At 47.3% G+C, this 26,152-nt stretch overlaps 1 protein-coding gene across 3 annotated transcripts in view; it reads left to right on the forward strand.

The window, feature by feature from the left end:
* The window catches only part of Flnb (filamin B), a 130,815-nt gene that overhangs the window by 20,913 nt on the left and 83,750 nt on the right, over window positions 1-26,152 (forward strand). For all 3 annotated transcript variants that reach the window (XM_051172872.1, XM_051172880.1, XM_051172889.1), the window contains exon 2: window positions 25,644-25,892. In XM_051172872.1, coding sequence (XP_051028829.1) covers window positions 25,644-25,892 — 249 coding nt within the window. The remainder of the gene's footprint in view (window positions 1-25,643; window positions 25,893-26,152) is intronic.

Below are 26,152 nucleotides of genomic sequence, written 5' to 3' on the forward strand. Positions count from 1 at the left end.
ATAGTCAGCTCCATGTCCTCATGTGAGCTAGGGTTTGCAGTCAGTCACGAGGTATATGCATCTGCTGCAGCCACCGAGCACCTGGTGTCCCAAAGGTTATTATTAGACAGGGCCCAAGGCTGTCTGATGCCCGAAGGCCTTGAGACTGCAGCTGGGTCCAGATGGCTTCTTCTGTCTTGAATGACTTGGTTTTCCTGGAAGATCTCAGCCACTACCAGCAATGAGGACTAAACCCTCTTTTTCATTCCAAACTTAGTTTCCAAATAACAGGTAACACATCTACTCCTGTTGCATTGGTACCCTGGGCACTGATCAGGTAGGGGCAGTTCTCATGCTCGCCTTGAGCCATTAGTCCTGGGTGCAGCCTTGGGCTCAGTGTCAGTAAACAGGTTCAAGCAATGACACAGGTTGCTCAGGGTTGTGGGGCTGTGCTTCCGAAACTGGTCAGACCTACTTCTCGTGACTTCCCGGGGATCCTTCTTGACTTGGCTGTGTGGACTTCCCCCAGCTGGCTGGTCCCAGCCATACCGTATCAAATAGCCTCAGAAAGGCTCCTGGCCAGCTGACTCAACTTGAATGTGTCCATCTTTGACTTTTCTAGGGTTCCGGGTAGAGAGATTTTAGCATTCTTGAGATTCTTTCTGTGGATGGCTTAGTAAATAAACCATTCCATTTCCTCAGTCTCCCACATGACCCTGCTCTGCCCCTTGCTCCTCAGGGCTGCCTCAGATGACTGCCACTTTGCTGTCTCATGCACATGCCCAGCTTTATCTTGCCTTTTTTCTTTCTTTCTTTCTTTCTTCTTCTTTTTTTTTTTTTTTTTTTAGATAAGGTCTCAACGTTGCCCAGGCTAACCTTGAACGAATTCATTCATTACTCTGTAGCTCAGGCAAGCCTTGAGTGTGTAACCCTTTTTGCCTCAGCCTCCCAAATCACAGGGATTTCAGGCCTGCACTAACAGGCCTTGCCCTGCCCTGCTGGTGATTTTTATTCTGGGAAACATTCGTGGCAGGGAGCAGCAAGGGGATTAATCATGGAGGCCCAAGACTGCGTGGACAGCAGTCATTCGCTGTTCCAGATTTCTGGTCTTCTGGTAGACTGGGAAGCAGCTGGATATTTTATGGAATTTTTTGTTTGTTTGGTTGGTTGGTTGGTTTTTGGTTCTTCCAGGCTGTTTCTCTGTATAGCCCTGGCTGTGTTGAACTTCCTTTGTAGACCAGGCTGGCCTTGAAATTCAGAGATCCAACTGCCTCTGCCTCCTGAGTATTGGGATTAAAGGTGCGTGCCACCAGTACCTGATTTTTTAATGCATTTTGTTGGGTAATTTTAAGAAAATAAAGCCTTGGTGAATGTGGTGGCACACACCTTTAATTTCGGCATTTGGGAGGCAGAGACAAGTAGATCTTTGTGAGTTGAAGGCCAGCATGGAGCTACAAAGTGAGTTCTAGACCAAACATGGGTACACATTGAGATCCTGTTTCCAGAACAACAAAAAGAAAATCGAGCCTTAAACTAGCAAATAAACAATAAAATTACAAATTTTTTAGTCACTGTTCTTTTGAACACATGAGAAAAACTAGCTTAAATTAAAAAAAAAAAATAGTTTTGAGATTACTACTCTTCATATTCTCTTGGACTTAGTCCTCTCTAATCCAAGACTCCCCCAACTCCAGATTTGCTGGGTAGACCCCTGAGATACACAGCAGTCATGTGGGAATGCCTTCACAGGTACCCACTTCTGTACTGGGTATTAATTAGATCCCTACAAGGAACATGGAGTCATGAACCTGTCCTGGGGCACTTGGAACCCAAGATCAAAAGCCACTGAGTTCTGGCTCTGGTTCCTGGTTGGCCCCCCCAGCCCTCTTTGTCTGGATGAGTCTCTCTAGCATTGTCCACAACTTGCCTGACCCAGTGCTCTTGCTGTTTACCTCTTGCTGTAGGCCTATGCCGTTTAGCTTCTGTGGCGGAATCCAGGTCAGCCAGCTGTGGGCAGAGGGACAGACTGGCACCACCGCTAAACAAATTCGGGTTGGTGGAGAATAATCTTAAGGAAGCCTGGCTATCACAGCCAGGTCTCGGCCGGGCGTGGTGGCTCACGCCTTTAATCCCAGTACTCGGGAGGCAGAGGCAGGTGGATCGCTGTGAGTTCGAGGCCAGCCTGGTCTACAAAGCGAGTCCAGGACAGCCAAGGCTACACAGAGAAACCCTGTCTCTAAAAGCCAAAAAGAAAAAAGAAAAAAGAAGCTGTGATAGAGACGGATGGTCCAGATGGAGAGATAGGTAGATAACATGCTTCTTTTTATCTGGTTGAGGGCATTAAGTACTTCTTCAGTCCAAGATGTTAAAAATAAGCCATGTCCAGGGCCTGTCTCCACGCTAGGAACATGTCACCGTAAGTTCCAAGTGGCTTACGTGGCTGCCTCCTTCCTGCCTCAGAGCCAAGCCCAGATCAGCACCTTGGGAACTCTTGGAGCTGGCCTCTGCTTCCTTCCTGCACAGTCTGCAGCACCGTCTGAGAGGCAGGATGGCTTCTCCTGGGGCGGGGGGGGGGGGGGGGGGGGGGGGAAGAAACTGCATCAGCGCATGCGCTCAAGGCCAAGGCTCTCCCCAAACGCTAATCAGCGCTGATGACTTCCAGTGTGTTGCCTTCGGGCCGTGCAGCACGTTTTGTCCAGTGTGGCTCCAGTGTCTGGCTTCAGCTGCTGCAGCAGATAGGAAGAGGCTCGTGTGGATGAGCCTGGGGGAAGGGGTATGTCCTTTAATCATGCCGGCCTCTGCTGGCCTCAGAGCCTCTCCTTAGCAAATTCATAGCTCAGCAGCTGGCCTGCCTTCCACTTACAGTATTCAGTTCACACTTGAGGATGGAGTCCCCAGAGCAGAAAATGTGTTAGGGAAAATGTCCATAAAAATCACCACCACAGTTAGTGCTGAAAGTGAATTTTCTTTGGCATTTTTTGAACTGAGCTGCATGGCTGAGCAGAAGTGGAGACGCACTGTTCTCAGGTCCCAAGACCGAAGGGGAAACAACTCTGCTGTGGACTTGAAGTGTGATCTTCACCCAATGAAGGTATTAGTCCTTCAAGTTCACAGACATTTGGAAACTGAGCTGTTGAAACTAGAAGTCATGAGCTGGAGAGATGGCTCAGTGGTTAAGAGCGCCACCTGTTCTTCCAGAGGTCCTGAGTTCAATTCCCAGCAAGCACATGGTGGTTCACAACCATCTATAATGTGATCTAATGCCCTCTCCTGGTGTGCAGGTGTAGAGGCAGACAGAACACTGTATATTATGTATACAGTATGCATCAGATCACATTATAGATGGTTGTGAGCCACCATGTGGTTTCTGGGAATTGAACTCAGGACCTCTAGAAGAGCAGTCATTCCAGTCAGTGCTCTTAACTGCTGAGCCATCTCTCCAGCCCCAAATAAATAAATCTTAAAAAAGAAAAGAAAAGAAAAGAAAACAGAAGTCATTAGGCTTGCTTTTAATTGAATATCTTTGAAAGCCTTGAGGTGCTTGCTGGTGCTGCTCAGCAGAACAGCTCTGCTCTGAGTGATGAGAATCTAGAATCCAGCTCCTCTTAGTCGCTGGAATTTAGCTTTTATTTAGTACGATTTATAACTATAGTAAGAACTCTGGAGTAAGAATAAAGGCAGAGGGATTCATAGGTTTTTTTTTTTTTTTTTTTTCAGACAACCTGCTCTCTTGAGGTCCAGTTCGTATACCACACGCCCTTTAAACGTATCTGTGCTTCGTTCCTTTTTTGATGACCAGATGATGGAATGCATAGGATTTAAGTTTAAAATAAAGCTGGAATATCAGTGGTGATAAAAAGCATATTTACCTAACATGCAGGAACCCTGGTTTTACTTGTCGGCATTGGAAAAACAAGCCTATGAAGTTTTTGGATTTGTTTTTCCTCTGCCTGGTGAACATTTTCTTAGAATGGCCAAGTGCCTCCGTGTGGAGAAGAAACGGAAAAGCTTCCGTGTACTGTAGTAGTTGCTGCTGTCACCTGGGAGATAAGGTGGCTCTTCCTTTATGCCAAGGAAATTAATACATGTTAATTAGCACAGATAATCGTTGTGGTAAGTTTTTCATTACGTTTATTTTCCACATGCTTGACTTATTTTCAAAGTCTCCCCAGCCCCACCCCACCCCCACCCCCGCGCGCGCCTTCCTCAGGGAGTAAGGGGGAAGAGTTCTAACAGACTCTCAAAATCTTCTGTGATCCTCAGCCATTAATGTACCCCCATACTTGCTTCGCCACTGCAGGAATCACACCCAGAGCCTGGCATATGCTACATTCCCAGGACTCCTATGTACTTATTTCATTGAGCTACTTGGAAGTACCAAGCACCCATTGCTTTTAAGTATTTCAGCTGGCATTGAAGACTGTCTTAGTCACAGTGTCCCTGCATTCCTGGGAGGTTAGCTGTGACACAGTAATGGTACTGTGCTGCTGCTGCTGCTGCTGCTGCTGCTGCTGCTGCTGCTACATTTATTTACTGTGGGAGGCGGGGCGTTATGATGTAAGTCTGTGCATTTGAGTGCAATGCTCATGGAGACCAGAAGACAGTGCTCAGTAGTCTGGAGCTTGAGCTCCAGGCAGTTGTGAACTGCCTAAAGTGGGTGCTTTTGTGTTTGTGTGTTTGCCCACACGCCACACATACAATGTCAGAGGACACCTTGTTTGAAGCATGGCCTCTCTTGTCTCTACTGCAGTATATTCCAAGACTAGAGGCGCTCAAACTTTCCGCCCGCGTTCCTTTCTCTGCCTCCCACCTCACAGTAAGAGCAGTGGGATTTATAGTACTTACCATTGCGTCCTGTCAGGCTTTGTATGTGGATCCCAAACATGGAGCTCAGGTATCAGGCTTGCCAGTGCCTCTATGTACTGAGACTTCACCCTAGTCCCAGATTTTATTTTTATTTTTAAATGCAAGTAATGGATGACCGACTCCCATTTAATTATGATTATGTAACAACCTAATTTTATATGATTCCACAGCAATGGTGGGTTTCAAAAAAAGCAGATATGGGGATAGGGGATGCCTAAGAGGGCAAGAGTGCTTGCTTCTTGCCGCAAAAGACTTAGGTTTGATCTCTGGAGCCCATATAAAGGTGAAAAGAGAGATTCGATTCCATGGGGTTGCTCTTTGACATCCACACATACACTTATACGGTGCTAATAGATTAAAAAAAAAAAGTAAATATCTATGGAAATTTTTGTTTTTCTAATGGAGATTTAAAAATTTCTATGGACTTAAGGGAAAAACTCCCCTCCTCCCCATTGAAATGGAGTTGCATGAAACAACAGAATACTGTAAGTATTCATTAGCTTCAAAAGAAAGATGCTTTAGAAAGTGCTCCTGGGAACCAGCTGTCTTCCTGGATGCTGTAGGAGACCTTAACGTGGTGTGTGTGTGTGTGTGTGTGTGTGTGTGTGTGTGTGTAGGTGGGGGGGGGCTTTACCTGTAGGTTTGGGGAGTTGGACAGAATTGCAAATGGGTTCAGAATGTGGAATAGCTCTTTGGCCTCCTGGGTTTTCATCCCTACCTGACCTCTCCCCTGAAGTGGGCATGTCTGGGCAAGATTTTGAGTCTCCTCTGTGAAAAAGGGTCATAGTGGGTTTTGGCCTTCTGGGCTCAACACAAGGCCTGGTTCATGATGAATGCACAAGACTTGCTGATCAAAGGGCTTGAACCTGGGTTTCGAGCAGGCTAAGTCTACACACTGTATAACTGAACCACTCCCCAAGCTCCCGTTTCTAGTCTTCTTTGTATTTAATTAAAAAAAATTTTTTTAAAATCAATTGAATGTTTTACAACTATGCATTTATTTATTGGTGGTGTGGGAAGCCTCAAGAAGCCAGAAGACTACTTTTCTCCTTCTACGGTGTGGGTCCTGGGGAAATCCTGACCCTCCTGTTCTACTTCAAGGGCTGCTGGGTCACAGATATGCCCACTATACTCAACTCCCACTTGCAGTTTCCAGATGGATCCTTACCCTTTCTGACTTAAAACCTATGTAGTGTATCATTTACTAGTTTTCTTCAGCCACCCGTGCTTCTGGTTTAATTTATCACTATTTATTCACCAAATAAATTCTTGACCATTTCTTCATAGACTCTGCACCTTTGGCTTACTGAGCTAAATTGAGACTTCAATTTCAAATTCTTTGCATGTAACTGATTATGTCCTTTATATTCTTTAGCCAAGGGGTGGTAAATTTTTAAAAAATGACATTAAGCCCTCTTTAGCAGCAGTATTTTTCTGTAAATAAACGTAATTGTCAAGACTCCTCTCAGCTTCTACTCGCCCTAACCACTCAGTCCAGGGCGGGCTTCTTTGCTGTACAGGATCACTGCTGGGGTGGGGGTGGGGGTGGTGTACTCTGCAGGCCCGACCATCATCAGTGCATTGGCTGGAAGTTGTGGGTTTTCTTTGTAAAACCATTTTTTGGTAGCATCGTAACTTTTCTTTCGTTTTACAGATCAGAGTGTGGAAGAGTGAGGAGGGTGGAGACTCCTGGCTTTCTGGGCCGTCCTCTTCCTCCTCAACAGCCTTTAAGCTGGGTCTCTCAATGAGGCGCTGGTCGGCTGCAGCTGTGTTGACTAGACTGGCCACAGTCATCCCCCTGCCTCCCAAGTGATGAAATTGCAGGTGTGAGCCCACCGTACTTAGCCCCTAATTTGTTTTCTAAAGGCAATTTAGTGTGTGTTTTTTCAAGTGTGTGTGTGTGTGTGTGTGTGTGTGTGTGTGTGTGTGTGTGCGTGCGCGCGCGTGTTGTTGATTTTTCAAACTCTGGGTCCTGTTGCGGGCTGCCTCTGTTTTGCCTGCATAGGGGTTGGTATTTGCAACTTCAGAAGGTCCTGGGGCAGGGGCTGACTGAATAGGCATCTCCTAGCAGTGGCTTTGGGCTCTAGGGTAGGGGCCAGATTAGCAATTAGCTAAGCATGACCTCACTCTGAAGGAATGTGCTCTTGCTAGGTATTAGCAAAGGTTTAAGCTCTAGGGAGCCATTGTCAGGAGTTTGTCAGTGATGTCATCAGCTGGAGCAGCCAGCTTTCGGGCCTCAGGAGAAGCCCTGAAGCTAGGACTCCAGTTTTGGTAATAATTGCGAGTGGAGTTTCACAGGTGGGGTGTGGAGGAATTTATTAGGATATGAAGCCATGACAGAGCCTTCTGCTTGCGTGCAGCCCCAGCCAGCTTTCTAGAGTCTGATGAGCAACCAGAAGCTTCTAACGGGGTGATTACACCGTTGGCCCGAGGCCCTGGAAACACTGGCTCATCTGTGAACACTCCAGGAGCTGCGAGGAGTGTCACGACTGTTTTTACAGCTCTGAGGGGGGGCCCTTAAACCAGGAAGAGAGAGAGGCTACTTTTAGGAGGATGTAGAGAAATCCTGTCCTTGCCATCTCATCCAGCCGTTTTCTATGGGAGGGCGCAGGGAGAGAAAAACGCAGGGGTGGCGAGAGGAAGGGAGGGGGAGAGACAGAAGGAGAGAGAGAGCGAGCAACATGTTTGGACTATATACAGAAGAGCCATAGAGGGCAGGATATGCCATGCCACGCCATGCCCTGTAACAGTTAGGGACTGAGGAATGCTGGGAGAACCTGGAGGCCAGGACCCCTTTGATATGTTAAATAGTCACCTCAGCCGCTTGTTCCAGGTCTGAAGCGCTTCCTTCACAGAATTTTATAGTTACAGAACAAAGAAAGTCATAAATTAAGGCAGTTTAAAAATACATTGGTGAGGCTGGTGAGATGGCTCAGAGGTTAAGAACACTGACTGCTCCTCCAGAGGTCCTGAGTTCAATTCCCAGCAACCATGTGGTGGCTCACAATCATCTATAATGTGATTGGATGCCCTCTTCTGGCCTACAGGTGTACACGCAGGCAGAGCATTGTATATAATAATAATAATAATAATAATGATAATAATAATGATAATAATAATAATAATAATAAAATCTTAAAAAATACATTGGTGAAAACATCAGAGAGGTGGTCACAGCAAGATGGGGGAATTCTCCTGCTGGGCCTCAGATGCTGTTGGGTGATACTGTTAACTTCTGAGTCGGGAAGCTAGTGGTCTGCTTCGTCTGTTCATCACAGGATGTTAGACACAGAGGTGAGCAAGGAGATGGCTATGTAGGGGGCTGAGGCTAGCCCAAAACAAGGTAGTTAGGCTCTGAACCTGCAATATTCCAACCTGTCTCCACCACTGCAGTTTGAGCATTCCGCCAGTCTTTGAAGCTAGGGCCTTCTTTCAAGTAATTCTCATTCAGAGCTTGGTTACAGCTCAGAGCCTGCCTTGGCATTTTCCTCTGGTAAGAGGCCACCTCCCAAATGTTCTACAACCCACCCTCCAGCCCCGGGGGGAGGGGCAAGGGCTCAAGCATCTGAGCCTTTAGGAAACATTCATTCAAACCCCACCATAGGAGAGTTATTTAGTGGGGGGTCACACTGGGAAGAGGAGCAAAAACAAGCCCAGAGGTGTGACGTCCCTCTCCCCCCCCCCCCCGCCACTACCCCCACCCCAGCTGCTGAGTTCTGACAGGGTTAACATTTAAATAGAGGTCAAGAGGCAGGCAGGCCTGGTCAGGGTGTGGTGGTCTCTCCCCCAACCCCCACTCCTAGTCTTGGCCTAGCATTGTCTCCGCTCCCGCCTCAGCTCCCAGGTCGTCAGACCAGTCCCTCCTCTGGCTGACAGCAGGCTTCAGCCTTTTCCGTTTCCCAGCATGAAATTCCTGGGGGGGAAATTCCAATTCCTTAGGGACCTGGGTTTCAAAAAGACGGGTGGCCAGAGGGAGGAGCACAGAGAGCCTGTATAGACTGTCCTCGTTCTTGCCTGGACAGTTACTATTGGAGGTTTCAGATTTTTTCCCCTTTGACATGATTTGAAAATCCGATCCCCATCTGTTCTGACGTCGCCAGTGGCCTGCATCCCCGGTGGACCCTCCCACTATACGCAGTCTGCTGATTTTGACGTTAGAAGCTCCGAAGCAAATCCAGGAGGGAGGAAGCTGCTTGGGGCCTGAATTCCAAGCATTGCTTGTTGCTTGAGAGTGAATGACAGTTTGCTGCTCTGCAACGTGGTGCAAACCTTTAATCATAGCTCTCAGGAGGCTGAGGCAGAGGCATGGTGACCAGACCAGCCAAGTGACATACTGAGACCCTGTCTCAGGGCGGGGGTTGGGGGTGAGGGGGGCAGGGAAGAGAAAGAAATGACAGCTTGCACTGAACAGTAGATTGCTTCAGGAGTTGGTTATCACCAGAACCTGTAAACACTGATTGAGGGGTGTGCAAAAGGTATGTTTTTCCTTAGCAGCCTTAATTAGGAAAATGCCTTGGAGAGCCTATTTTCTGTCTTTTATATAGAAAAACCTCTAGATTCCAAGTGTCAGGGTGGTAATTTCCTAATCCCTGCCTCAGAGCCATCATAGATTACAGATGGCTGCTGTTCCTGTTGTCTCACCTCTCCTCCTGTGCTACATAGTTCCTGTCTCTCTTACCCCATGGCTTAACTGTTTACAAAATGTCCATTTCCCAGATTCTGAGGGTGTTTGGAGGACGACCCTGAAGAACAGCTTAAAGTAGGATTTCCCCCAAATGTAGAGTACTACTAGTCTCCTCGGAGGCAGAATTTCTATAAAATTCCCCAGTCCATCGATAGCTCAGCTGGTGAATAATCACGAAGATCCGACTTCAAACCCTAACCCTACCGGCCACATTTAAAACGCTGTGTGCAGCTAAATGCATCTGTAATTCCATAGCCCCGGACGGGCAAAGACAGATGACTTTCTGGGCCAGCTCATTTAGTTAGATCAGTGAATGCTAGGTTCAGTGATAGACTCAGTCTCAAAAAATAAGATTATAAGACGGAGAATGAGAGAGGGAGATGCACCCAATGCCTTGTGTCCTCCAGATGTACGTGTAGCACTCACACACAAACTCTTGAGTGCCCCACTGGCTTCAGAGTTGGTATTAATTACCAGCAATCTTTCTGTAGTTCAGCCTGACCCTTAGCTCATACTGTCATCTTGAGTGGAGCCGTCTTTTGGGGTTTGGGACCTATTAGAAGCACACATCTACCCCACCTACTCCCTAGTCCGATAACATCTGGAAATTGAATGACATCCTTGTTAGAGTCACAGCATCAGGTGATTGAGTAAATAATCAGAATGAGCTAATGGCGCCGAAGCTATAAACCATAAATGCAGGTTTATTGGAAGCAGCGTAGGAGGAGGAGGGGAAGGGAGAGCACACACTAAGGGGTGGAGGGAAGGGAAGAAGAGAGGGCAGGGAGGTTGGAAAAGGACAAGGGGCAGTGGACCCAAGATGTCTGCTTTATATAGTGAGCCTCTGGGAGAGGGGAAGCCCTGCCCCTAGGCAGAAGGCGGGGCACGGGCAGGACCTAACAATCCTAGCCATCTCTTGCAGATTGTCAGTGTAAATCTGTATGGTGAAGATTCTGAGGAGCCCTGTAGCAGCTTAGTTGTGTAGAGCTGGGTATAGTATGCCCACCTCAAGGTTTGTTTGAGATTAGAAATCTATAACGTAGCAAGAATTCAAACAAACAAACCTAACCAAATATGGTTATGCAGGCCTGTAATTCTAGCAGTGGGGAAGCTAGGGTGGGATGGTTATGAGCTTTAAGACGAACTTGGAGCCAGGTGTGGTGGTGCAGGCTTTTAACCCCAGCACTCAGGAGGCAGAAGCAGGTGGATCGCTGTGAGTTCGAGGCCAGCTTGGTCTACAACGTGACTCCAGGACAGCCAAGGCTACACAGACCCTGTCTTGAAAAACCAAAAAAAAAAAAAAAAAAAAAAAAAAAAAAGGCTAGCTTGGACTACATAGGGCAATAGTTCTCAACCCGGGTTTGCATTCCCAAAGGGGGTCGCATATCATATATTTGCATTACGATTCATAGCAGTAGCAAAATTACAGTTATGAAGTAGTAACCAATTTTATGGTTGGAGGGGGTCACTACAACATGAGGTGTTAAAGGGTTGCAGCATTAGGAGGGTTGAGAACCACTGACATAGGGGGGGACTCTATCAAAAAAAGAGTTGTTTAGTGTGTTACCAGTGTTACTTTAGCCCCAAATCCCCCCACCTGACTCCACCCACGGGTAGGGGGGCATCTGGAAAAACTGGTGGAGATCTGATTTGGTCTCTTCTAAGACACGTGGCACTCAAGATGATAAAGTTACACAACTAACTTTGGTTTGTTTGTTTTTCAAGTCAAGATTTCTCTGTGTAGCCTTGGCTGTCCTGGACTTGGTTTGTAGACCAGGCTGGCCTCGAACTCACAGTGATCTGCCTGTCTCTGCCGCCTGAGTGCTGGCATTTAAAGCGTGGGCCGCCATGCCTGGCTTTTTCATGAGTTTTAACAATGTAACTAGTGTTTTAGACTGAAATTTCATGGGCATTATCACTTAAGGTATTCCAGGCAGGGATGAGTTGAATTAAGGAAAATACTGGTCGATGGTCCAAGTGGTGAAGGATAGATAGGTTCCGGTTTACAGTGCTCCTAGAGTCAGGTGTAGGCAGGACAGTTCCGAGCTTTAGCTGCCTGAGCTGATGTCCTTTCGTTGCTGGGCTAGGGGCAGCTTCAGAACCACCCAGCTGTAGAGGAAGTACTGGCAATAAAGAGACTTGGCGCAGACTGGCTCTCCCTTCGGTCCAGCAGCAGCTGGTGGCTGGGCTAACCCTGTGGAGATGAATTGTGTGTCACTCGCCTGCTCTGCATTTTGGACAGCGTGTCTTAGGAATGTTTAGATGGAGTTTCCCCTACTTAGCAGTGCGTCTGACCTGCTGTATTGGGTCTGTTTATCTTGCTGCCAAGACCATTTGTCACAGGACAGAATACAAGGGTGAGATGATAAATCTCTTTTACAAGGCTGATGTAACCCTCAACATTTTTCTTTCTTCTTTTTTTAAACATCTTTTCCCATTTTTGAAGCATTTGTGACAACTCTGTCTATATATTGGCCACGTCCTTTGTGGCCTGTTTGGTTCTCCAGAGAAGGATGGTCAACAGCAGGGTTTAGGGTCACTGACCTAAGTTCAAATCCCTGCTTCACCTCTGGAGCTCAGTGACTTTGGACTTAATTTACCCCTTATTAGTCTGGAAAATGGAACGGACAGTGGTATCTCACAGCCTTGTGAGAATTCAAGAAGGTGATTATACTAGGCTGAGTCTTGCAAGAGTGCTCAGGGGGCTCAGGAAAATGGTGACGAAGTTCATTTTTGTTGCTGTTGTCTGGGAAAATATGCCTAAAAGGCAGCCAGGTGACTGTCTTCTTGCTGTGTCATCTGTGGCATCATCATCCCCCTACTCCCCCAAGCTGTTTGGCCTCCGAGGGGGAGGCCATCTCAGGGGCTTGGTGCCTCCAGGTGTCCTGGAGGGGGTGTGTCTGTCTGGTGAGCAACAGTGAACATTTGCATTTTCACTGTGAGAAAGGTGAGTGAGGGAACGTCTCAGAAAAAAAAAAGTGAGTCAGACCGGCAAGGTTTCCTCTTTGATCTTCTCTCAGATAGTGTACCCCCATCTAGGGAAGCCCCAGCCTCCCCTGCCTCCCTCTTCGCTCCCTGCTCCTTCACCCACCCTGCTCAGCTGGTAAGCAGCTTCAGTCTCTTCAAGACTGAGCCTGTGCGATGACCTCAATTGTGCACACCCCACCCCTCCCCCCCACCGCTCTCCTTCCCTCACACATAAGCCCACCAAACCCATTGCCTTATCACAGGATAAAGACTCTTGATTTCCCCATATTCATGCCACGGCACAGAACCCTACAAACAGTTTTATTGAAGTTTCTTTTTTTTTTTTTTTTTTTTTTTTGGTTTTTCGAGACAGGGTTTCTCTGTATAGCCTTGGCCATCCTGGACTCACTTTGTAGACCAGGCTGGCCTCGAACTCACAGCGATCCGCCTGCCTCTGCCTCCCGAGTGCTGGGATTAAAGGCATGTGCCACCATGCCCGGCTTGAAGTTTCTTAATATGAGCATTTCCATCTTTTGGGTGGTATATATAAAATTTATTCTAAAAGGAATAACTATAATTAATAAAAAAAAAAAAAACCCACAAAAAGAAACCAGGTAGTGGTGGCACCTTTAATCGTAGCACTCAGGCGGCAGAGGCAGGCTCTTGAATATCAGCGCCTGATCCACAGAGTAAGTTCTGGGACAGTCAGGGCTACACAGAGGAACCCTGTCTTGAAAAAAAGCAAACCCCCAAAAAAGGAATGAATGAATGAATGAATGAATGAATGAATGGAAATGTAAAAATGCAAGCAATACAGAAGGGGGCTTCTTTGCCTTCACCTCTTTAGTCTTCTTGCTAGAGTCCCAGGGGCCAATTGAGCATGCTCTGTCCTTTGCTACAGTGTTTCCCTCTCTTCCATAATGTGCCAATGCTTACCCCTGTAGCAGGAACAAACAAATGTTCCTCATTCTTTCTGCAGCAGCCTGCTACTTGTGTTTGTACAGTTTCTTTAACTGCTTGTTGAGGTGGACGTTGCAGTGTAGTGACATGTTAGGCTGATTTAATGATTAATGATCTTTTTAAATACTACCCCCCTCACCCATTTCAAGTTAGACAAAGAAATCTCCTTCAGGATCTTTCTTGAATACTTTGTGCTTCAAATTTAGTTTAGGGAGCCTGAATTTAATTTTCGTCAGCCACGGGATTGTTCTGGAATCTGCTGGTAGGGTCCGGGTGGCCTGCAGAGTTTAGCAAACTAGCAGGTTGTTCAGCAGCTCATGAAGCAAAGAACATCTTGATTCTATCAGCCTTAATTCAGGGTCCCTGATGATTCCCACTCTTGTAGTTGTTAGCAGATGGAATGTTCTTCTGTGTGGAAGGCCAAGTTCTGGGGTAATAAGTGGTGAGCAGTCTTTATTTATTTATTTATTTTATTTTTGGGTTGTGGTTTTTTTTTTTTTTTTTTTTCCCCTTTTTTGAAACAGGGTTTCTCTGTGTTATCTTGGCTGTCCTGAACTCACTTTGTAGACCAGGCTGGCCTGGAACTCACAGTGATCTACCTTCGTCTGCCTCCCAAGTCCTGGGATTAAAGGCGTGTGCCACCACGCCCGGCTGATGAGCAGTCTTTAACCTGCATAGGACAGTAGAGAACCTTTCTTTCTCCCAGTGCTGATGGCATACTATCAGTTCCCATTACTTGTGTGTGCTGACGTTTTTACTGTTGGAATAGTAGTATTTACTCCTGCTACCTGCTCTACTGCAAGATGTCACAGTGGCTTGAGATGGTGAGTCCAAGTGAAAGTAGGCCACTCTTAGCCCCACAGTTACCAAGTCACTGCACTTTGGGGATTTTCCTGACCCCAGGGCAGGGCTTGTGAGCTTCTATCTGTGCCGTCACTAACTACCAGCCACTCTCATCCTTAGGTTACTTGGCCACCAGTTATTTTACTAAATGAACTAAATGACCTGCTCCCCGCCCCCCCCCCCCATCCCCATAGCCCCAGACACCCCTCCTCCCATGCTTTTCACCCAGAGATGTTGGACACCGGGCATGTTACCTGCAATGAGACAGCCAGGGGGGGGCGGGCAGATGTGTTCAGGGATCAAAAATCGTAAACTGAGAGTACCAATTTCAGCTGCCATTTAAGCTAAATCGTGCCGTGGGGTCCGGTGCCACCCCAGACGTGTCCGTGTGGGGAGGTGGAACCGGCATGCGGTCATCTCTCCTCTGCAGATTTCTTCCCTCCGACCTCATTCTCTTTCTGTTGAAGTTGGGAGCCAGCTGATCTAAATTATTTTGCATTTCCCTCAGCTTTATTCCTATTCACCACTTTACATGGGAAGTTTTGTTCCCTTTTATTGCTCCTTCACAACCTTTGGGCGGCCTGCCATCTCCCTAGTAGGCTTGTACGACTTGTAACATGAGCTGCGTTATTTGACGGGAATGCAAACCAAGAGAGCCACCTTGATCTGATTCTGTAACTAGATTCGACGCTTACAAGTGTAATCGAATGAACACCCATCCCATCCTGTTCACCATTGTTATTTCTACTCTTGATGGATGTGCACATACGTATGCATTTGTATAGACCAAAAACCCATAGTGTAGTATGGGGAATAAAAAGCCAAAAGCTACCAGGTTTTCCCTTGACTTGTTCTTCGCTTGTGTTACCCAGTACACTCTATTCTCTTCCTGGACTGTTTTAGAGTAAGTTTCATTTTTCTTGTTCAAAATTTAATTTGTATCCAGCACAAAGCCCAATGCTTACAAGGCAGTTAGGAAATTTTTGTTGGACCTGAGAACAGAAGAAGAGAAAGAGCAGACAGGGCTTTCAAGAATACAAGTAAGCCTAAGTTGTATTTTCCAGAGAAAAGGGCAGGATAACAGGTTTGGATTTCCTTGGGCACACCGTCTCTTCCAAGGAGTTGGTTGTAGATGCATCTCCGTCCAGCAAAGAAGCAATATGCAGGGACTTCCCAGATCAGTAGAATCCCAGGTCCCCAGAAGGTCTTGGCTGAGAAAAGGGGACTGATAAAACAGGTCTGACTCATTGCTGGCATCTCCTTTGCCTTCTGTTGCCGCTCTGCATGCACTGTCCACTGTCTTTTCTTCCAGAGCCCTGCAGGTCTGCACAGTAAATATGAATGGAACTAGTTGAAGTCCATATGCTCTGCCTGTGGGTTGGCAGCCTGGTTCACATCCTAAGCACACGGGACTCATGTGGGTCAGGAGCCTGGTTCACATCCTAAGCACATGGGACTCATGTGGGTTGGCAGCCTGGTTCACATCCTAAGCACATGGGACTCATGTGGGTCGGCAGCCTGGTTCACATCCTAAGCACATGGGACTCATGTGGGTCGGCAGCCTGGTTCACATCCTAAGCACACGGGATACATGTGGGTCAGGAGCCTGGTTCACATCCTAAGCACACGGGACTCATGTGGGTCAGGAGCCTGGTTCACATCCTAAGCACATGGGACTCATGTGGGTCAGCATCCTGGTTCACATCCTAAGCACATGGGACTCATGTGGGTCGGCAGCCTGGTTCACATCCTAAGCACACGGGATACATGTGGGTCAGGGAGCCTGGTTCACATCCTAAGCACACGGGATACATGTGAGTCAGGGAGCCTGGTTCACATCCTAAGCACACGAGATACATGTGGGTCAGGGAGCCTGGTTTACATCCTAAGCACACGGGACTCATGTGGGTTGGCAGCCTGGTTCACATCCTAAGCACATAGACTTACCAGCCATAGGACCCTCAGTCTCCTCATCTGCAGAATGAGAATAATGACTTATCTGCCTGTTGTGATACAAACAGATTCAGAGTAATGGCTTTTTCTCTATTGTCTCATCTGTAAAATGAGAATGAACCATCAAAGCCACCCTCACAGGGTCTTTGTTACAAGGAACGACTTCAGGGTGCACAGGGCTTGGCCCTGGGAAGATTATGGACAGGGGGTATGAGAGTGCAAGGCACAACTGCTGTCATGCTGTTGACCACAGGAGGGATGCTTATGGGGTCTTTCAGGCCTCTTTCTCATTTGGCCTCCTTTTCTTTTGTGGGCTGCACATTCAGGCAGCCTAACTCAGGTAGAGCCGAGCTCCTAGTGAGTGAGCTGCATTTCAGTGGAGTTCTGTCTACATGACAAGCTGAGACGGAGCCAGTAGGTCTCAGCGGTGGGGGTGGGGGGGTGGCAGGAGCGGGGTGCCCTCTATTCACAGCCAGCATTTGTTATTTCAGCTGGACATATTCTCAGAGCAGTGGTGGCTGGGGGCTGTGCCTGCCATGCTGTGACGAAGCTTCATGTACTTGTGCTGGGGTGTAACCCAGAGTTCCCGGTGGCTATATTCTGCTCTGTGACTCATGAGCATGCTCAGAGGAGTCTTGGGGGGGCGAGGAGGCTTACCTTGTTAGCCAACCAGAAACTGTGTGGTGTCAACAGAGTGGGCTTATGCAGGGACTGATAGCTTTGAGTTGAGATACAAAGTTGAGAAATTCAGACCATTTTGGGGGTATCCTTTATTTGCCCCCTTCTTCTACAACCTTCCTAACGAGGTTCTAATCTTCATCCTAATGTTTGGTAGGTTCGTTTTGAGACATGATTTCACTGCACAGTTCCCTAGTGCGCAACTCAATGTGTAGTATCCCAGGCTGGTCTGGAATTAGAGATCCCAGGAATATGATTGAAATGAGTACAAGATCAATCCGGTGTATGATTGGAAGGGAGGTTTTTATTGGCGGTATAAGGGAGAGTATAGAGAGGCTTCTGGAAGAGTCCAGAGCAGGGAGAGGGAGTCCTACACTGAAAGGGCCAGCAGAGTGGGCGTGGCCAAGAGAGGAGTGGGAAGAAAAAGGAGAGGGCAAAGAGAGAGGGACAAAAGAGGGGACCCAGAAAGTGCCATGGCCGAGATGGCTGGGTTATATAGGAATGGGGAGCCGGAGGAAGAGGATGCCCATGAGCCTAAGAAGCGAGGTGTGGGGGTGAAAGAGCGGAGAAAGGCCACAGATACTGAGTGAGCCTGGAGTGTGCTTTGGTGTGCTGATAGGAGCCAGGGTTAGCTACTGAGCTTCTTTTGGGCCTGACAACTTATACCCTCTTCTATGCTGTTTAATATGTTATCATTCAGTCTAAAATCAGCTTTTATTGCTGCATATAAACTAATTCTTAAGTGAATTTAAAGGAAGAAAATATTCCAAAGTACTGTTAGGGAGGGAAGACGTTACCAAATATTGAAAATGTAACTTACAATACAATACCAAAGCCAGGTAGTGGTGGCCCACACCTTTAATCCCAACACTCAGGAGGCAGAAATGGGTGGGCCTTTGTGAGTTTGAGGCCAGCGTTATCTACAGATTGAGTTCCATGGCAGCCAGGGCTCCTACACAGAGAAACCCTGTCTCAGAAAAACAAAACAAAAAACACAATAAAAACCAGGGCCGGGCATGGTGGCGCATACCTTTAATCCTAGCACTTGGGAGGCAGAGGCAGGCGGATCATCTTTGAAAGCTTAACTAACACAAGACTTTCTGAATACACTCTAGAATAACCCAACTGCAGTGGGTGTATACAAATTAACTCAGAAGTCCCTACTAGACTCCGAGCAGTTTGTGAGTAGGAAAGAGAACTAGAAATCCAGCTGACCCCAGTTTCCTGGCCTCACTTTATTGTGGTCTATACTGAAATAGACCCACATGACCTTAGGTCATGTTACTGCTGTAACAAAGAGGCTTAGGTGAGTGTGTAGTGGGATTGAACTGATGGAGTGATGGACAACATCAGGAGCATATCACTGGAAAAGAATGAAAATTTGTTGTTGTTGTTTTTGATCTGATCCCTGATTCTGGTGGCCTTTGTTTGTTTGTTTATTTGTTTTCTCCCAGTCCTCCCATAATGAGCTCATAACTGAGGTAGGTGCAAGGCTATGGCTGGCAGTTAAAGAGATATCCACCCAGGGCTACAGTGATGGCGCACTTCACTTTTGCCCACTGTCCGTTGCCAGCAGCTAGGCCATTGAAGTCCAGAGAGGCTGGGAAAACCATCTTTCTGGAAGCCACATGCCTAGGATGAGAAGGGGAGGAAGGATTTTTAGTGTCCTTTGCCACAGATGCTCTCCAGTCATCAGGGTCGTGAGTCACCGAGCTCTAAGTCTGCTTTGTTGGTTTGAGGCCTCAGAAAGACGCCAGAGTACAGAGAGGAGTGAAGCTGGCCTCACTCTTAATCCTTCGCGGGCCCCCCTGGCCTGGTCCATCTGTGGTGTGAATAGACAGGCCATGCATAGTATACCAGAAATAGGACCTTGTTCTTGGCAGCTGGCCAAGATGGATCGGATCTTCTTTAACCAAGACTCAAGGCTTCATCCTTCTAACTTTTTCACTGAGGGTCAGTTTGTTTCCTTTCATCTCCAGATTTCCTGTTGTTTGATCACCTGAAGACTATAGGCATGGTTTGTGGGGCTTCAAAGCAAGTCGACCTCACAGTGCCAGTAAGCCTCAAGCCTGGCCATGTCTGGCCCGTGAGCCCAGGAAGTCTCTGCAGTCCAGGATTCTTTGGGAACAGCCCTGTACAGGAAACTGCTGCTGCAGGCTCACCAGGCACCTAAGGCCAACAGGAAGCCCCAGTGTAAGGCTTGAGGGCTCCACTCTAGCTTGAGCTGTGTCCTGTGAGTCCCAGTGTTGATAAGAGTGTGTGGAGGTCATTGGTGTCAGAGGACAGTGGAAACAGCAATGAAAACCGGCTGCAGAGACGCCAAGAGGCAGTGAAATTGCAGCAGTGGGAACCCGCAGCATGCTGTGCTCGAATAGTCCAAGTTCCCAAGTGAGGGGACTGGAGAGAAGAGGTGGAGTCGAGAGTACCCACAGAACCCGTCCTTCCCGGCCTCTCCCTGGCCTTCCTTCTAGGCCTAGAAGAAAAGGCGGGTAGGGAGTTCTGGGCCAGGAGTGTTGGGGGGGCCACAGCCTAGACACCATGAAATCAGGACATCCTACTAGCTCTGGCCCAGAAAGTCTGCCCTGAGTACCATGTTCCTTCTGCAAGGTTCAGTGCCTGGCTGGTCTCTGGGAAGGAAGGGGCGGGGACTCTCTCAGGCAGTGTGGGTCTTAACTGCTCAGCTCCCGGGTGTCATGCGTCATGGAGATCTCATACATGCCCCAGGTTCACAGCAGAATGGTGGTCAGGAGGGGCTGTTCCTCCTAATGGAGCTGTGGCCCTTCTGATGAGTGGTTTGGCTCAGAGAAGTGACAAGCAGGCCATGCACCAGGCACTTGTTTTTGTCTCTGCTTAGAAATGACACTTGAGGTAGGCTTCGGGCTCTGCCAGAAGGCTGCTTGGCACAGTAGGAGAGTTATAGGTGAGTGAATTCGGGAGGGGGAAGAGTTAGACCTACTAAGCACCTACTTACTGTGTGCCAGACGTCACTCTCAACTCTTGCTCCTCTCTGGCCTTGCTCCTCCTACCTCCCTATCAAGTTGTTGAATATAGTGGTTGCTCTTGTCAGATGAGGAGAGTAAAGCTCAGATGAGCTGCCATATTGTCCAGAGAGAGAGAGAGAGAGAGAGAGAGAGAGAGAGAGAGAGAGAGAGAGAGAGAGAGAAATCTGGTTGAGCTGCTGGCTTCGCAGCTGATTCTCTGTTGTTCATTTTTTTTTTTTTTAAAAAAGCCCCGTATATGTTTGTTGTACTGAGCAATATATTTTGGCTTTTTGTCCATATATATATATATATCAGGCACTCTGACCACATTCACTCCCATTACTTTACTTACCCTCCTCTCTGCTAGTTCCCTTAATCGTGTGTGTGTGTGTGTGTGTGTGTCCATACTCCCTAGTTTCCATATAGGAAAGAAAATGCAATATTTTTCTTTTTCCTTATTATGATGTCCAGCTTTATCTACTTTCCTACAAATGCCACGATTTGTGTATATATTCTACATCGCGCACGCGTGCACACACACACACACACACACACACACACACACACACACACACACACACACCATTTTCTTTTTCCACTGGTGGAAACCTAAGCTGACTTCGTAACTCGGTTATTCTGAGTCACAGAGCAGTAAACATGGATGAACAGGTATCTCTGTGGCATGCTGACATGGTTTCTTTTGGCCGTGTTTCCCGGGGAGATTGGTAGAGCTTAATCATGGGCTGTCAGTTTTTAGCTGTTTTCGAAACCTCTGCACTGCCTTCCGTAGAGGCTTCTGTAGTTTACATTCCCACCAACATTTTGTAAGGTGCCCTCCTCCCTCCTCCACCTCACCAGCATTTGAAGTTGGTTTTCTATGTTTGTTTGCCTTTGTGTATACAAGTGTACCATGCGCGTACAGTGCCCTTGGAAGTCAGAGAGGGCATCAGATCCCAGCAAACTGGCATTGGAGGCAGCCATGTGGGTGCCAACACCCAAACCTGTCCTCTGCAAGAGTAGCAATCGCGTTAACCACCTCTCAGACCCTTGTTTTCTCGTTTTGTTTTGTTTTTAGTGTTAGCCATTCTGACAAGAGCGAAGAAGGAGTCCACAGTTGTGCTTTGCTTTTCCTAGTGGCTAAGCATGCAGCAGGTACTTCAATGTGTTAGCCATCTGTACTTCAGGCTCTGAGCTCACAACTTCCTAGCAGGGAACAGTTGCTGAGTGTGCAGAGAGCAGAGAATACGGAATTCTGTTTCCCTGGCCCTCGCCACTCTCTTCACTTCTTACTTCCTGGAGTCATTTGTTGTCTTGGGGCCAAAGGATGACCTATTGTTCTCATTCAGAAGAGTTCTCCACCCACATCTGTCCTCAAGGCTTACTAACTACCCCCGCCATCTTGGTTAATCATTGGCAGCCAGGTGAGTGCCTCAGGAACTCCAGTGGGGTGCTGGTACAGCACTAGATGGAAGAGGCAGGGCTGTATCGGTCTGGTGTTTGGGATCAAATGTCCTGCAACAGTTGGCCCTTGTTGATGAGAGTTGAGAGAGGCGAGTGAGAGAGGCGAAAGACCCTTTAAGGGAGTACTTAAAAACTTCTGCAGAATGCTAAAAAAACAAAAACAAAAACAAAAAAACCCTGGTATTCACCTCAGAATTGGCCCCATTCCACATATAAATGCTCCTTAACAAGAGCTAGAGGACGGCTACAGAAGTGATATAAATGTATCCCATTGTAGAATTTGCAGGAGTTCAAATCGACTTTCTAGCTATTAAAAAGGGGGGAAAAAAAGCAGCGCTGTTATTTTAAAGTAACTGGATAATTGTAGGTAGTTTGAGAAAGTGTGTGTGGCTTGAGGGTTTGTGTTGTCAGTAGCCAGGGTAGTTATGTGGGAATTGTGATTGGTCAGCTTTGGGGAGGAGAAGCGCATGGCCAGGTTCCAGTCTGTGGAAATCCAGGCAGAGTCTGGGAGGTTGGGCAGGCATGCTGGGCGTTGGCTTGTTTGGTTCCTGAAAGCTAGAGGCCCTCCAGCCTTGGACTGTGGGTGTGCTGCCATCCACTTGGCCTTTTCCTTTCTTGTGAGTCAGAAGGAGCACTCCCCAGCACACCAGATCTTCAGCAATGGCCAGACACACACACACTGGGATGCCCTCGCAACATTTCCCCTTCAAGGCATGCTGTGGGAGTCTCCTGTTTCCTGTGGATGGGAACTGGGGAGGTCTTTTGGGCAAGTTGCCACCTTTTTATTGTTCTAAGAGCTGGGCTAAACATTTGAACCTTTACCTGTCAAAAATCACTTTTGGCATGAAGCCTATTTTCCTTCCAGCTTTTTAGACTGGGCGGGGTGAAAGTATCATGTATCCCAGGAAGGCCATGAGAGAGGCCCTTCCTGTTAGGACACCTACTTTGAACTCATTGGAAACTCAAGTTGGGGGTACTGTATATTTCATAACTTTGGCTCAGATTTTGACAGGGTCATCATACTTCCCCAAAATCTGCTCCAAAAGGGCTTTGCTTTCTCCTTTAGAGCAGCATGTGCACCCTGCATACAAATAGAACCACCTGACTTTTGGTCATAAAATAAGTGTGCCCAAACACTTACACGTCACGGGTTTTGAGACCATGTCTTGCTATGTAGCCCAGGCTGGGCATGCACACACTGATTTTGACCACCTGAGGATCCTCCTGCCTTGGGCTCCCTGGTGCTGAGATTACAAGTGCATGCTACCACACACCCAGCTCAAATTTGCCATTTTTCTTCTAGTGCCAGAGATTGAACCCAGGGGGGCCTTTCACGTGCTAGGCAGGCATGCAAGCGTGCTTTTGAAAAGCGTCTATTTTACAGAGCTGTGGGGAGTTTGAGTTTTACGGGCTTAATGCTTGCGGTAGAACAAGGCTTCTTAGCCCCCACAATGCAGTCGGGCTGCCATCAGTCAGTACCTTACTAGACATACATATTATGTGGTTTGGTCTGTGTTCAAGTGCCTCATGGATGGTGAGACAGCTGCAAGGTGAGGAAGGCTGTTCCCCACCCAACCCATCCCCACTCCCACCGCCACCGCCACCGCCACCCCCACCCTATGGTCCTGCTGTGGAGTGGAAGGCAGGAGGTCTGGTCGCTGGTCCTGCTGTTGAAGGAAAGGATCCTAGCACACATATGGTTGTGCATGTAGCACCACCAGCCTTGGGGCGGTGTGTGTGTGTGTGTGTGTGTGTGTGTGTTGTGTGTGTACCATAGTGTAGTCCACAGGAAGACAGGGTGAGCGTTTTCACAGGCAAGGAAATTCAGAACATGAAGCAGGCCTGTCATACAAGTAAGCTGTCACTTGGAACAGGCCAACTTTGAAGCTGGGTATATGTGGTTGAGTGGCTGTGACAAGGATCAGGCCAACTGAATGCTGTGTGTTTAGGTTCTGTGGGCCTACGGACAACAGGTAGTGTCAGTCAGTTTGGAAGAACAGAAGTACTCAGCTAGAAACATGGTGTTGAGGGTGTGTGTGTAAGTGGCCGTTCATCTTCATGGTTCTCGGATGTACCAGGAAAGGGAGAAGCTGCACATCTATAGGAAAGTGCAAAAAATTGTCAAGAGATGCAATAGGGAGAGATGACATAATGTAAAAAGCTTTACAAGAGGTTGAATGGGATCTCAGAAGTTACGACATTTTCAGTGTGGGGCCCCAGTAGAAAGGGGTGGTTCTTGATGTTTGTGGAAGGAAGGGAAAAGAGCAATCCTAAAGATAGTATTTAAATTTTTGATGAGTGCAGGTAGAAGGTGGAAGGACAGAGAGCCAGTCGTGGTGGTGCATGCGCATAATCCAACATCTGGGAGGCAGAGGCAGGAGGACCACAGATTTGAGGCCAGCTTCTGCTACAGTACAAGAGTCTGTCTCAGAAAACAAACAAAAAGGAGGTGAGAGCTGCCCAGGGTATTGGCAAGCGCTCGGAGTCAGGGAAAGGATGAGAAGCGAGTCCCTGCCTAGGCTCGCCAGACGCTTTGCCTGCTTGCCTTAGCTTAACTACCTTCTGGGTGAGTGACTGAGCAACAGACAGGAACATGATTGATAGCTCAGCATCGGTGAGATTAAAGGGAAGCCGCCTTCTTAAACCTAAAGGTAGGAATGTAAACAGAAGCAAGTTTTTATAAGGAAAAGGTGACTAGGAAACAATCACCAGTGAAAAGAAACCTTTAAAGCTTGTGCAGAAAAATATAAAACCAGGATAGCAAACGAGATGGTATTACAGGCTGTATGTACACCATTGTTATTTCTGGGACACGAATACCTTTTATTGTCTGTATTTCTGAAATGGTTCTTTAAAATGTTAAGCAATAAAATAGACGTCAACTTAACATTATTTTATTGTTTTAAAATTATGCATCTGTATGTATGCATGTAAGTTCGGGTAACCTTGCAGCTAAGGCATTGGGGTCTCCCTGAAGTTACAGGTTGATGTGAGCCACACATCGGTGCTAGGAACCCAAGTCAGGCCCTGAGCCATTTCTCCAGCCTTGGAAGCTTCAATTTTAATTGAAAGAAAAACCACTAGGAAGTCAGGCACAGCTGTGGGATAGACCAACTCGTGAATAACAGCATCCTGGAGGCTTGTTTGGAGAAGAGTATAAATGTCACTTAGCTTAAGAAGTTGTAAGTTACTTGTGAATTAACTCATTTCAAGATGGAAGAATCCTCAGGTCATTTCTTCTTTTATATTATTACATGTATGTATGTATGTATGTATGTATGTATGTTTTAATCTCTGTGTTCATGTGCTTAGAGAATAGAGGACAACCTCCTTCCATCTTCCATCATGTGGGTTCCAGGGACTGAACGCTCGGGCTTGGCAACAAGCTCTTACCCACTAAGCCATCCTAATAGTCCCTCAGATCATTTCTTAGTGTCAACATGTATGCGGCCCTCTCTTTGAATGTCTTCTATATTTAAAGAGGGAACCGTACAAAACTCTCGAGTTCCCTGCACAGGATCAGTTTTTTATTTCAGGCAGCTTGGTGCAGAGGGGCAGCTAGAATACACACAGGTGCCCGCGTGCACGCGTGCACACACACACACACACACACACACACACACACACACACACACACACACACACAAGCATTAGAGCATTCCATTTTGTTATGTCTCTTCATCAATCTCTAATAGTCAAAATTTCTTCTATATCTCCCATCGTATTTAAATGTCAGTCCTAAGCATATAATCTACCTCAAAGCTTTTGATCACTTGTCATCTTCCTATAGATTTGTTTATCTAGGCTGAGCCAGGGCCTCATCTGTGCCAGTGCTACTTTGTTGCTGATCTGTGCCATCCATCATGTTTCAAACACTGGCTTCCTTAAAATTTAAAACTCTTTTTCTTTGTATGGAAAACTTTAAGCTCACAGAAACGTATTGACAATAATATAACACATCCTAATGATCCAGGCCAGTAGTTAATAAACAGCTTCGATTGCTGCTGCAGTCATTCTGTTCCCAGACGTTTTGAAGCGCGCGCGCGCGCGCACACACACACACACACACACACACGTATGTATGTGTGTGTGTGTGTGTGTGTGTGTGTGTGTGTGTGTGTGTATACATATTCAACACTGCATCTTTTACCGCTCAAGTGTCTCAGTACAGTTCCCTGTGGATGGCAGCTTCATTTACTTTCCATAAAGAGCTTGACCCACGCTTGTGTAACTCGGAAGAAGAATGACCGAGCTATTTCTTGTCTTGCCAGACAGTAAAGCCATTGTGGACGGGAACCTGAAGCTCATCTTGGGCCTGGTATGGACTCTGATCCTTCACTACTCCATCTCCATGCCCGTATGGGAAGATGAAGGGGATGATGATGCCAAAAAGCAGACGCCAAAGCAGAGGCTGCTGGGATGGATTCAGAACAAGATCCCATACTTGCCCATCACCAACTTTAACCAGAACTGGCAAGACGGCAAAGCCCTAGGAGCCCTGGTAGACAGCTGTGCACCTGGTAAGTACATATAGTTGCCTAAACCACCCAGAGTAGGAGCATAGTGGCTCCAAAGCTGGATTTCTGGAAGAAGGGTTGTTTGTGGTAGCTGCTATGGGTCTCCTGGTTTTAGTCCATCGTAAGGCAGAAGATGAGCCACAAATGGCTCTGTGTGCCCTCCCAAAGGTAGGCATTCTAGGTCTATCCATACAGGTTTGCTAGTTATTCAGATCGCCAGAAAAGCTCCAGGGCCTGAACTTTGAGAGAGCTTTGGGGTTATG

The sequence above is a fragment of the Acomys russatus genome, chromosome 3 (genome assembly GCF_903995435.1).
Source record: "Acomys russatus chromosome 3, mAcoRus1.1, whole genome shotgun sequence".
Classification (NCBI taxonomy): Eukaryota; Metazoa; Chordata; class Mammalia; order Rodentia; family Muridae; genus Acomys; species Acomys russatus.